Source organism: Furipterus horrens, unplaced genomic scaffold (assembly GCF_987537825.1).
Source record: "Furipterus horrens unplaced genomic scaffold, mFurHor1.1.pri manual_scaffold_11, whole genome shotgun sequence".
Taxonomy (NCBI): domain Eukaryota; kingdom Metazoa; phylum Chordata; class Mammalia; order Chiroptera; family Furipteridae; genus Furipterus; species Furipterus horrens.
This window is the reverse complement of record NW_028327181.1, coordinates 5,566,769-5,579,779: the sequence shown is the minus strand read 5'-3', so window position 1 is coordinate 5,579,779 and position 13,011 is coordinate 5,566,769. Positions and strand designations below refer to the sequence as shown.

The window sequence follows — 13,011 nt, the reverse complement described above, 5'->3', positions numbered from 1 at the left end:
GGGAGGCTGGGGTCCCCGGGCCCGCTGCGTCCTACCCAGTGCAGCGTGCGCTCCCGCGCCGCCTCCAGGCGCTCCAGCAGCTGCGCTCGCTGCCGGCCCTGCTGGAGCAGCTCGTCCTGCCTGGTGTCCCGCAGTTGCTGCAGCCGCGCGCGCGCCTCCTCCAGCTCGGCCAGCCGCTGGCGCTCGGTGAGCCTCAGCTCGGCCAGCGTGTCGGCTAGGGCATCGAAGCGCGCCACCAGCTCGGAGACCTCCTGGAACTGGGATGGGGTCCGGAAAAGGACTCAACGGGCCCGCAGCCCCTGTGCCTCCCCCACCGCCACGTGGCGCGCCAGCGCCTCGACAGTTAGCCCACCTGTGAAATGGGGGCACCACACAGCCCCTGCTCCAGAAGTGGGGATTACTCCACCCCTACCCGTTAAGCCTCGCTAAACTCACTGCCTTTGATTAATATTCATTGTGTCATTCAACTAATATTTATTGAGTGGCTGGATCTACCCGCTCCCACCTGCCTGGGTGTCCTTAAGTAAGAGTTACCTTTCTGAAGCTCGATTCCTCCATCTCTAAAACGGGGTTGACAATAATAGGACCCACTTCACTGGGCGTTGGGAGAATTCAAGAACAAAGCGTGTCTCTGGCATACAGTTGGTGCTCAGTAAGTGGTGATTCCTGGCATACAATCAGCGCCCTAGGGGTGCACCCTGCCAAAGTCGTCCCTGGGGCCGCCCAGCGCTGCACGGCGGTCCTGAGCCCCAAAACTTCCTGCAGGGCGCTCACCTCGGGCAGCTGCTCCAGCACTTGCTCCAGCAGGTGTGCGCAGGGCGCCAGTCGCTGCACCCGGCGCCGCAGCCGCGCGCGCTCCCGCTGCAGCGCCTCCAGCTGGGCCCGAAGCCGCAGCGCCTCAGCCTCCAGGCGGTCGGTTCGGCGTCGCTCCTCCGCCGCCCTCCGCAACGTGCGGCTGCGCCGGGCCTCGGAATCCTGGGGAGGAGGGGTGGAAAGGGGGCGAGGGCCTTCAGGACTTGGGAGCCTGCGGCGCTCGCCGCTTCCACCTGGCCGGAGTATTAGCATGTTGAACCATGGGCTTAGCATGTTGAGCCATGGGCTGCAAATAGATGGCCCGCTGGCCAAAGTCAGTAAGAATCTGATTTTGGACCCTCACTCCTCCCCACGGTTTTTAAACATCTTGAATGCTTCGGACAGTGCGTGTGTATTTCCCACCACTTGCCTTTGCATCACTACACTCATTTTTAAAATTTATGTGACATATCTGGTCCCTACAGGACTGGGACTTCGTGGCCTTGTGACCTGCCTCCCCCGAGCAGGCTCCACGTACCTGCAAGAACTTGTCAAAACGGTTGAAGGACCTCTTTAGCTCCTGCTTCTTCTGTTCCAACCGTTCCCGGCGCCCTTTCAGGACTGCCATCGTGGTCTGGAAGACCTGGGGTGTGAGGAGTGGGTGTCTGTGTGTGTGTCTGCGGGTTCAGGTCATCTTGCATCTCTAGGTTCACATTTAAATTCTCTCATCTGTTGTTCCTAATCTTGTCACTGCACCCCTGCTCAAATCTACCCGTAATGAAGCCCAAGTGCCCTCCTGCAGCCCCTGCATGTCAGTGTCCTTGACCTTCCTTCAGGCCTCATCCTACGCTCAGTCTTCCAGCCACTTGACCACCTGTGTTTTGTCCTTGCCTCCCAGTCTTTGTATATGCTGTTTCCTCTGTCTGTTTCTTCCTTCTCACACTGTCTCCCTTTGCTGGATAAGCTGATTTGCCCTTCCGCAATCCCTAAGACATCACTTCCTCCAGAAAGCCCTCCTTGATCACCCCCATGTGGAAATAGGGGCTTCTTCTGGGCTTCCACAGTTCCTTCTCAGTGCTTCCCTCTTCATAGCATCACCAGTTGGACACTGGTCTGTGTACTTCTCTTGACTTCGAGCCCCATGAGGGCAGGAACCATGGCGAGACCTCTAAATCCCAGTACCCTGCACATAGATGCTCAGTGCACGCTAATTTGCACCAATGGTTGATCTTATCTGATCCCATCTGATAGATAAGGAATCCAAGTCTCAGAGTGGTGCAATGACTTGTCTCAGACCTTGGAGCTAATAAGTTGGCTCTATTATTTCCCATCCCCAGCTCACCACCTTCTTTTTTTTTTTTTTTTTTTTTTTGGTCTGGGGTCCCCAGTAGTCCCAGGACTGCGGTGGGAGCTCACCTCCTTCTGGGCCTGCAGGCGCCGGTCCGCATCTGCCAGCTCCTGCCTCTTCTCCAGCAGACTCAGCACCAGCGGGAAGTGGCCAGGATTCTGTTCCGGGATCTTCCTGGAGGGGCTCAAGGAGGAGGTGGGGGTGAAGGAGGCAAGAGCCAGGACCCTCAACTCCTCCCTAGTTCCTGAAAGGCTCTCATGAGCCACGTACTGGCTGCTGAATTCTTCGTTCATTTAACACATTGTACTGAGCACCTAACCCCTGGCTGGTTTGGCTCAGTGGATTGAGCGTCGGCCTGCGAGCTAAGTGTCGCTGGTTCGATCTTCCAGTCAGGGTACATCAGAGAAGGAAAACTCTGATTTCAAAAAACCTCCGCTGCCTTGCGGCATACCTCTTCAGGGGAAAGGCTAAGGGAGTAAACCCCGACAGAAAATCCGGAGCCAGAGTCCCTACGGCGGTTTGATGCTGTGGTCAACACCGGCAACTCCTGCGGCGCACCTGAAGCCAAGCTGTATTGACTCCGTCTTTCCCTTGGACCCTTCAGCTGCGAAGAGAGGGGGGGTCTGCTGCATGGGCAACAGCAGACCCTCCATATCACCCCGCCCAGGCTCTGTAGCTTCAGCTTCACTGGAGAGGACACTCCAGCGTCATCGCAAGATGTCGATTCAACACGGGAGGAGACAGATACCGTGTCACTCCCGAGTCGGACTGCACAGCCATTCTCGGCGGTGCAGATAGACTCTTAAGAAGCTACACCATCGTCTCTCGAGACGGACGGCTGCCGACGACAACGACTGAGCACCTAGTAAGTGCCAGGCACCATTCTAGGCTGAGAACCAGACAGAAACCAGCCCTGCCTGCCAGAGCTGGCACCCTGCTGCAGCCACAGGAAATAAAGCTGACAAATAATAAGGAATAAAGTTAGGACATGGTGGGCGCTAAGGTGAGAATTCCTTCAGTGGGAAGTTCAAAACATCTCTCTGAGGAGGTGACAGCTGAGGAGAGATTGAAAGGGGACGAGGGACCGAGCCCTGCAGATATCTGCCCGGAACAGATTCTAGGCCAATGGAACAGACATTGCCAAGGCCCCAAGGGAAGGGCCTTCGTGAGCAGGAGCAGCCAGGAGGGGAGGGAGGGAGGGAGGGAGGAGAGAGATGGGAATTAAAGTCAGAGAAGCTGTAGGGGTCAGACTGTGGCAGGGGAGGACTTTGGCCTTGACTGTGAGTGAGATGGGGTCCCCCTGGTTGCTGTGGGAGGGGGGGCAAGAGCAATAGGAGGACCGAGCAGCTACAGGAGACCAGTGACAGGGTAATGGCGGACACAGAGCCACGATGAGGAGGGATCAGTTCTGGACCCAGTTTGAGAGCTGAGCTGACGGGAGTCATGAGGGAGGAGAAAAAGGAGTCCCAGGTGAGCCCAAGACTAGGAACTGGGAGGATGTTGCTGGTTGCAGAAGGCTGAGTCAGGGGCGGGGGAGCTCAGCTCCTAGCTTGGCCAAGTCGAGACTGACAAACATATTTGACTTCAGGGGAGGGGCCCAGGAGGCAGCCCCGTAGGGCCGGCCATGTAGGGAGCAGAAAGGACACACTGACTCCATTTGGCAGGCTTTCCCAGCCTTGGTTCAGGGGAAACCCTGCCGTTTTACAGATTCTAAGACTGAGGTTAGGATCCTCAGTCACTCCACTGAGCACAGACAGGCATGGGACAAGCTTCCTCTACTCTTCCGTTAAAATGCAGTTTGCAGGCACAGGGGGGCAAGAGATCATAGATTAATTCCTTCCCACCTGGCTTCAGGTGATTTAATCTCAGCTGGATGTCAGCTGGGGGTGGGAATCAAGGGCAGGTTAGAGACCTTCGGGAGGTTGCGGGGTTTTTTTTTTTGTTTTTTGTTTTTGTTTTTGTTTTTTGCCTATCTCCCACCATGAAGAGTCCGAGGAAGCCAGAACCCAGGGTGGGGGACCCCACCCACTCCTGCCCTCCTTCCGCCCTCCCTGCCACCCTGTGCCACTCACGTAGGCAGCTTCTCTTGCGAGGCCGGATGGGAGTATTTCTTCCAGGGCACTGCCATTTTCCCAGCTACTGCCCTGGCGTTCTTCCCACCTGGCAGAAGCCTGGGAGGCTGTGGGGGGTCTCTGATGGCGGGCCTGCGACAGCGTGTTCAGTACTCTCAGGAGGCAGCCACCAGGCAGGCGCTGGTTCCCCAGGCAACCGTCGACACAACATTCCATTGCCTGGCAGGGGCCAGGGGAATCCACCCTGGGAGGGAAAAGAGAGGGGATGCAGGGAGGGGAGCGGCCTCTGCCCCTTCTGGAGAAGGCTTAACTCCCAGTCTGACTTGAGGTGCCAGAGGAGAGAGGACATGGGTCCCTCCACCAAGAATTTACCCCTCTTGGCAACTGTGTCCAGTCAAGCCCCTTCCTGGCTGGGTGGGATGGGGTGGGGCCTCATTAACGCGGCTCTGTGCCCTCATGTCCGCTCTAAAAAAAAATTATGGGGCACCCACTGTTGCCAGGTTTCGGGTGGGGTCATTTACTCCCCAGCAAGGTGCTGAGGGCCTGACATGTTTCAGCCGTTTGAGGGTCCACTTTGTTTGCTGGCTGCGTTTCTCGGAACCCCCCAACCTGCTTAGGGAGGTAAAGAGGGCTGGCTAGAGACCAGCTCAGAAGAGATCCACGATCTAGATGCGGAGGATGGGGGTAGGGGAGGAGCTGCCACGGTCTGAGAAATGACGGTGGGGCAGTCACTGTGCTGAGCACTCTACTTAGAGTATCCGATTTAATCCCTAAAACAGCACGGCGGGGGGAGCATTAGGGAAAAGGACCCCGAGTAAAATTACAAATACCCACTGGCCTTCCACCCGGCAACAACAAATGCTAACATCTTGTCATCTTTGCTGCTGATCGTTTTATTTTTTCAGTTTTAAATAACATTTTTTCATGTAAAGAAATGCATTTTCTTTTCTTTTGAAGTACATTTTCTTATTGCAGGCGACACTATTTGGAAAACCTATGGTTACTTGTAATACCTACATTGCTTAAGACAACTCCTAAGCATGTTATCAGAGCATATTAAAAAGGGAACTAAAATAAAATGCACTTTATCTTGGAGCAGTTTGTATCAAATGGCACAGACTGTCTGCATAAATTGATGTGAAGTTACAAGATACACGATCTAATTTTTTCTTGATTTAAAAAGATATTGAGGTATAATTTACATAAAGTACAATTTATTTTTTCACACGCAGCTCTCCGAGTTTTGGTAAATGCATAAAATCGCGTGTAACCACCACTGCAGTCAAGATACAGAACATTTCCACCACCACCCCCCAAAGTCCTCAGGTCCCTTTGTAGTCAACCCTTGTCCCCACCTAAGCCCCTGGCAGCCACTGACCTGTCCTCTATCCCTATAATTTTGCCTTTTTCAGAAGGTCATAAATAGAATTATACACTGTGTAGCCTTTTGAGTCTGGCTCCTTTCACCTTGCAATATTTGCTTGCGATCCATTCACGTTGGTGTGTGTATCAGCAAGGTACATTCTTTTTCATCGCTGAGTAGTAATTCATTGTACACGATGGTTTGTTTATTCATTCTCCAGTTGGGTTATTTCTAGTTCTGGGCAATTATAAAGATAGCCTGTATTCACGTGCCGTTTTCTTTTGTGTGTGTGAATAGAAGCTTTCGTTTTCCTTGTGTAAATACATCAGAGTATGATTGTTGGGTCTTATGATAAGTGTATGTGTAACGGTGTAAAAATCTCTGCGAGCGGTTTTGCAGTGCGGCTTACCATTTTGATATTCACCCTAGCAAGGCACAAAGAGCTCTGGTCTCTCTACCTGCTCTGGGGGAGTTGGTATTGTCAGTTTTTTAAAAAGTCCTTCTGATAGATGTGTAGCTACATGAATTACTTTTTGATTTTGAGATCATCATAGATTCACCTGCAATTTAAGAAATAATATAGAGAGATGCTTATCCCTTCCGCCAGGGCTGCCCCAGCGGTGACTTCTTGCACAATGAAGGGTCACCATCACGACCAGGAAGTCGGCATTGACACCATCCCCTGACCTCACTCAGATCTCACGGTTTCACACGCGCTCGTCTGTGTGGTCGTGTGTTTAGTTCCACGCAGTTTTATCACACGTAGACTCTCATGATCACCACAGTCAAGAGACAAAAGATTCCTCTCAAAGATCCCTCCTGCTGCCCTTTAACCGCTGCACCCAGCTCCCTCCCCGCTGCCTTCCTAGCCCCTGGCACCCATCCATCTGCTCTCGGGTGGTTTGGTCACATCCAGGGCGTTACAGGATTGGAATCACATTGCATGTAACCTTTTAAGAGTGGCATTCCTCACTTAGCACAATCCCCTTTGAGAGCCATCCTCAGGCTAACCTCATTGTTACATGTGTCTGTTTGTTCTTTCTTTCTTTTTTTAAAAAATATTTTATTTATTTATTTTTAGAGCGATGGTAGGGGAGGGAGGAGGAGAGGGAGAGAAACATCAACTAGCTGCCTCCCACAGGTTGCAGGGCCCCAACCCAGGCATGCACCCCGACTGAGAATTGAACCGACGACCCTTCAATCCACAGGCCAATGCTTAATCCACTGAGCCATGCCAGCCAGGGCTGTGTTTGTGCGTTTTGGTTGCTAAGTAGGATAATGTGGATGGGCGATGTTTGTTTAAGCATTCAGGTCGAAGGACACTTGGGTTGTTTCCAGTTTGGGGCTATTATGAATAAAGCCACTCTGAAGATTCAGGTCCTGGGTTTTGTGTGAACATCAGTTGTCATTTCTCTGGTACAGCAGATGCCCAAGAGCACATCGTTGGGTCCTATGGTAAATGCACGGTTCATATTTTGGTTTGTTTTTTAAGAGAAACTACCATATTCCTTTCCAGCAGTGTGTGCGTGATCTAGCTTTTCTGCATCCTTGTTATTACCCCTACTTTTTTAAAAGACATTCTGATAGGTGTGTTGTGATATTTCATTGTGGTTTTACTCTGCATTTCTCTAATAGCAAATGATGATGAACACCTCACATGCCCATTTGCCATCTATCTGTTCATGTCTGTTGCCTGTATTCTAACTGGGTTTTTCTTTTTTTCTTCCACTGTTGAGTTTTGAGGCTTCTCTATGCATTCCACATATATGTCTCCACGTTCCAGGTAATCCTCTGTCAGATATTTATTTTCTCCCAGCCTGTAGCTTCTCTTTACATCCTCTTCACACGCTCTTTTGCAAAGCAATGTTTTTAATTTCAATGAGGTCCAATTTGCCACCTTTTCCTTTATGGATCATGCTTTTGGTGTCAAGTCTAAAATGGGATTTGAACTCAGGCCATCTGAGTGTAGAATCAGCCTTCTTAACTGCAACACTCCAGATACTGGTGAGTTCTTTTTAGGTCCTTCACTCCTCAGGCCCATTCCCTATCTTCCCTCCCCAAAGGATGGCATCATCTTCAAGTCAGTATACATCCCTCCTTTCTTGATTTCTATTGTTTTAGAGGCGCAATTTTGCAAATGTTTATTGAGCACTTACTATGTGCCCAGCACTGTGTGAGGATGCAGCAGTGGATAAGACAAGACCTGCCCTCATGGGGCTTGCAGGTTAACAGGGAGGCCAGGTGAATCACATAGTCCTGTAAATATGTCATCACACTCTGATATGGTGAGGAGGAGAGGTCTAGAGTCTAAGGAGGAGACAGGGAGGCCTTCTCGAGGAAGTGACATGTGAACCCAGACCTGAAGGAGGAGGAGGAGTGATCAGTGGAGACAGAGAGTATTCCAAGTAGAGAACACAACAAGTGCAAAGGCCCTGAGGCAGGAAGATGGGGCCCGTCCTAGAAAAGAACAGAGGTCTGTAGGTTGGTGTGCAGAATTCAAGGATGATGGGGTACATCAGGACTGGATAGGGCCAATGAGTGGCCAGACCTGTGCTCCAGGTGACAGATGAGGGAGTTAGGTGACTCCTCCAAGGACCCAAGGCTGAGAAATGATGGGCTGTGGCGTTTGTTTATATAGAGATCCCTGCACCCATCCCGGTTCTGAAACTGTTCACAGCATAGAGGAAAGGAGAGACGGTCCCTACACGAACAGCTTGTCTTCCGGAGCCTGGAGCTTTAGCGCTGGGGCCAGCCACACCATCCCAGCCTCAGCATTTCTCTCTGTTAAACGGTGCTGCTCCCAAGTCCTGTTGGTGCCCCTCTGCCACACTGCTGAGGCTGAGACCCCATCCTCCCACTTGTCTTTGTCCCCATGTCCTGGGGGTTGGGTTGGGCGGGGTTTCTGAATGACAGGACACAACTCCTCAGCTGCTCTTGCCCTTGGCCAAGAACCCACAAGCTCTGGAAATATCCACTCTCCCCACTCCACCCCCATGTCTCAGGCTTCAGTGGCTTTCCCCTTCCTGCTTCTCCATTCCAAGGCAGGGGTGTGTTTGTGCAGTGGGGGCGGGGGTGCTGCGGAGGGTAGGACTGGGGAAAGAGGAAGCAGGGTATAGACTGACAGACACCTTATTTTTGGGCCGTAGGAGGAGGGGCGGTACCACCGTGCTTCCTCGGCCGCCAGCCCGCAGGAGGGGATTTTGGAAATCCAGCCCACTTCTTTCACCGCTGCCTCCGTCCCACGTGGCTCTTGGCCCAGATTCGTGCCCAGAGTGCACAAACAGGGCTTTGTGTTCCCAAGACAAAGGACACACTTCTTACCCCTACTTGGACCAGGGCTTGTCTGCCTTGCTCCGATGTTGGCCTCAGAAGAGATGGTGCCACTTTCCAGGAGAGGAAACTGAGGTCTAGACAGGAACAAATCTGTGGAGCCAGAGGAGGAGTCTGCCTTCTGGTTTGGGGGCGAAGATGGAGAGGGGAGTGGCAGGTTGGCAACGATCAAGCTGCCATCCTAGGCACTGCGGGGAGAAAGGAAGTAAGGAATAATATGAATGCTATCACGTTCCAGATCCCAACCCTCGAGGGGAACTGAGTCCTGTTTAACTCGGCAGAGCGCGTGTTGAGTCTTTCTTATGTGCCAAGTGGTGTGGGAGGCACGGCATGAATCAGACACTGTCCCTGACATTTAGGAGATAAGACAAGCATGAAAATCACCACAAAACAAAGGGACAAGAGACCAAGGTCACAGAGCGGTGCCAATGATGGGGGTGGTTTGCAAGGTGACATCGCTGCCTTCCCAGTCCCCATCCAGGACTTCCCGGAGGCTGGAAGCTGAGCTGCAAAGCAGGGGCAGCGGCGCCTTCAGAAACCAGATGGAGCAAAAATTATTTTTTTATTATAAAAGAAGTATGTGCCGTGATGTCAAAGAAAGCCCTCCAGCTCTCCCCCCATGCCTGCTTTATAGCTTCATAATGCTTCCTATTTCCTGCTGAGAGGGTATTCTTTCCTGCACATCACTCTTGTTTGTTTCCTCACTTGACTGAGAGCTCTGAAGAGTGGGACTGTCCCATGCTTCCCCTGTACCCCCACCACCAAGGACAGAGTGGGTGCTCAAAACATACTTGTGAAATAAAAAAAAAGAATACCTTATATACAAGTACACTTATGGCATCAGCATTAGGGTGCATATATAGCGTTTTCCCCACGGGTTATGTGGGGTTTGTAAAAATTTTTTAGCATTTTTCTTGTCATTAAATAGTCTTTGGGAATATCCTTTTTAACTGCTGTATAGCATTCCATTGCCTTGATACATTGTCTGTGCTTTATTTTACCCTACCCTCCTGGTCTTTATTCAATTGCATCCATAAGACTTAAATAAGGAGATGGGTAGAAATAGGAAGAACTCTGTGGGGACAAGGGTGTTGAATTCAGGAGTGGTGGCTTAGAAGGCCACGTGTCCAGGAAAACTTATGGCCATGCTTTTGTTGTTAAACTAACTCTCCAAAACCCCCCCAAAAATTATAGCATTTGCCAGTTTCCATGGTGTGAATCTCCTACCATGGCTTAGTTGTCACTCCCAACATAGCAGTGCTGAGCGTGGAGTTGGGAGGCAGGAGCCCAGCCAGCTCTCCGTGCCAGTAAGAGCGGCTCAGCCCACCCCAGCCGGCTCCCTGCTCTGGGGTGAGTAGCCCTCCCTGCTCCGTGGCTCTGAGCTCTCCCAGGGCCCCAGGTCCAGCATTTCAGATGAAGAGGAGAGCTCCGTGCTGGGCCATGGGGCCCATGAGGGCGGCAGGAGCCCTATCTTGGGATCTCTCTATCAGATTTCTCAGCTGGGTGCAAACCCCCAGATTCCCCCAGCTCAGCAATCCGGAGCCACACTGGCCACTGAAGTGTGGCACCTCCATCCATCCCTGGAATTCAGGGCCGGGCCCAGCACCCTGCCCCAGTGTCAGAGCTCAGCCGCCAAGTGGGGCTCAGTATCAGGCACAGCGGTGGGTTCAGGATGTCACACAGTGGCCGTGACGCTTATCGCGCACTTGCTGTATGCCAGGCTGTGGTAAATGCCTGATATTTATCTCATCTCAGCCTCATACCCAGCCTAGGAGGTGGGCGCTGTTATCATCTCTAGTTTACAGATGAGGAAACCGAGGCATTGAGGAAGTAACTCACTCGCACAAGAACATGCAGCCTGTAAGCATAGGGGCCAGGATTCAGTCTCAGCCTGGCTGGATGCTAAAGCCTCTCCCAACCTCAGCAGCTCCTCCTGCTTGAGGCTTTTTGAAGCACCTGCTGTGGTGCTAGACTATGCAGAGAGTTGGCAATGACCATGGCTTTGTCTCTAAGGATCTTAGCAGAAGAGGAATGGGAGGAGGTTAACCATTTCTTGAGCACCAGCTGTGTGCCAGGTATGATGCCAGGTGTCTTACGGCACTGTCTTAATTAATTCTCACCACAACCCCAGGAGAAAGGTGAGACCCTTCCCACATGACAGCCCAGACCAAGGTGCTCACGAGCCCGCCTCCCCTCTCCTAGCTGGGTGGCCTCCAGCAGGTCACGAGCTTTCTTTGGGCCACCTTTCCCTCTTTGGTCCCTTGACAGAGGCTGTTCCAGGAGACCTCAAACCCTCTGCCAGTTTTGGGTCAAAGCTTCTCACAACAACAGGAAGCGGCCAGGCCATTCGGAAAGTTTGGGGACTCTGGCCACAGCCCCAGGAAAATTGCAGTGTCAGATGCCAGATATGGGACAGGCGACAGAGCTGACTCCCTGGAGTCCTGGTTGGCGCAGTCCATAACCTTTGTAACCCCCCCACCCCTGGCCCCTGGGAATGTGACTTCCTGCTCGGCTCCAGAAGATGGGCTCATATGGCTGGTGGCAGTTTGGCTGGCAGCCCAGTGGTCCTAAGAACTAGGCCCCCCCAGGCTCCATCAGGGGTCCCCAGGGGCTAGATAGCCTATCTGAGGTCTCTGCAAGATCTCAAAAGAAAAGGGTTCAGCCGAAAGCTCCCACTTAGTTGTGGGGAGGAAGGCTGGGATGCCTGTCTTGAAATAGCACTCACAAAGTAAGTACAATTTTCCTGTGGTGAAGGATATGGGGTGACTGATTAGAATCGTGGGGTGCTGGAAACAGCCAAATGCCCATCAGTGGATGAGCGGACCAAAAACTGTGGCACATTTACACAATGGAATACTATGCAGCAGAAAGAAAGAAGGAACTCCTACCTTTTGCGGCAACATGGATGGAACTGGAGAGTATGATGCTAAGTGCAGTAAGCCAGGCGGCGAAAGACAAATACCATATGATCCCACCTAATACAGGAACCTAATGAACAAAACAACAAATGAGCAAAATATTATAAAACCAGAGGCACGGAAACAAGACTCCTGACTGACAGTGACCAGAGGTGGGAGTGGGGTGGGGAAAGAAGGAAAGAAAGGGAAGGGTCTCGTCGTCAGCAGCCGTCCGTCTCGAGAGACGATGGTGTAGCTTCTTAAGAGTCTATCTGCACCGCCGAGAATGGCTGTGCAGTCCGACTCGGGAGTGACACGGTATCTGTCTCCTCCCGTGTTGAATCGACATCTTGTGATGACGCTGGAGTGTCCTCTCCAGTGAAGCTGAAGCTACAGAGCCTGGGCAGGGTGATATGGAGGGTCTGCTGTTGCCCATGCAGCAGACGCCCCCTCTTTTTGCAGCTGAAGGGTCCAAGGGAAAGACGGAGTCAATACAGCTTGGCTTCAGGTGCGCCGCAGGAGGTGCCGGTGTTGACTACAACGTCAAACCGCCTTAGGGACTCCGGCTCCGGATTTTCTGTCGGGGTTTACTCCCTTAGCCTTTCCCCTGAAGAGGTATGCCGCAAGGCAGCGGAGGTTTTTTGGAGTCAGAGTTTTCCTTCTCTGATGTGCCCTGACTGGAAGATCGAACCAGCGACACTTAGCTCGCAGGCCGACGCTCAATCCACTGAGCCAAACCAGCCAGGGGTTTAGTATAGGGAACTAATATGAATGACCCATGGACATGGACAATGGGGTGGGGATGGACTGTGGGAGAGGGGGGAGGTGGATGGAGCAGGGGAGAGCAAAGGGGGGAAAATGGGACACCTGTAATAGAAAAACAGTAATAAAAAAATAAGAACTAGCGGGGGGGGGGTGCTTTAACTACTCCCTTGGGGCAACCACTGTTCTGGATTCTGCCCTGGATCATTCTGTATCCCCATCTGAAGGATATTGCAATCGTTCTATGGCTTGGGGCCAGCTCTGCTAGACCCATTTCCCAGACGGAATAACGGAGGCTCAGACTTTGGAAGGTGGAGGACTCACCAGACAGTGGCCAACTGGGGAGAGAATTCCAGGGATCTGAACCCCTCATGAGACTGGCTAGGTGCTGAGTGGGAAGTCAAGGAGGAAGATTGGGAAGCAGATCTCTAGGCTGCTGCTGTGGCT

General features: G+C 52.2%; 1 protein-coding gene across 1 annotated transcript in view; it reads right to left on the bottom strand.

The window, feature by feature from the left end:
- Positions 1 to 13,011, bottom strand: part of CFAP73 (cilia and flagella associated protein 73) — an 18,604-nt gene extending 5,593 nt beyond the window's left edge. Inside the window, exons 1-7 of the mRNA XM_090292429.1 lie at positions 12,889 to 13,011; positions 8,897 to 9,093; positions 4,213 to 4,456; positions 2,209 to 2,314; positions 1,331 to 1,435; positions 775 to 975; positions 36 to 257 (exon numbers count right to left, since the gene is read on the bottom strand). Coding sequence (XP_090148555.1) covers positions 36 to 257; positions 775 to 975; positions 1,331 to 1,435; positions 2,209 to 2,314; positions 4,213 to 4,268 — 690 coding nt within the window. The 5' untranslated portion in view covers positions 4,269 to 4,456; positions 8,897 to 9,093; positions 12,889 to 13,011. The remainder of the gene's footprint in view (positions 1 to 35; positions 258 to 774; positions 976 to 1,330; positions 1,436 to 2,208; positions 2,315 to 4,212; positions 4,457 to 8,896; positions 9,094 to 12,888) is intronic.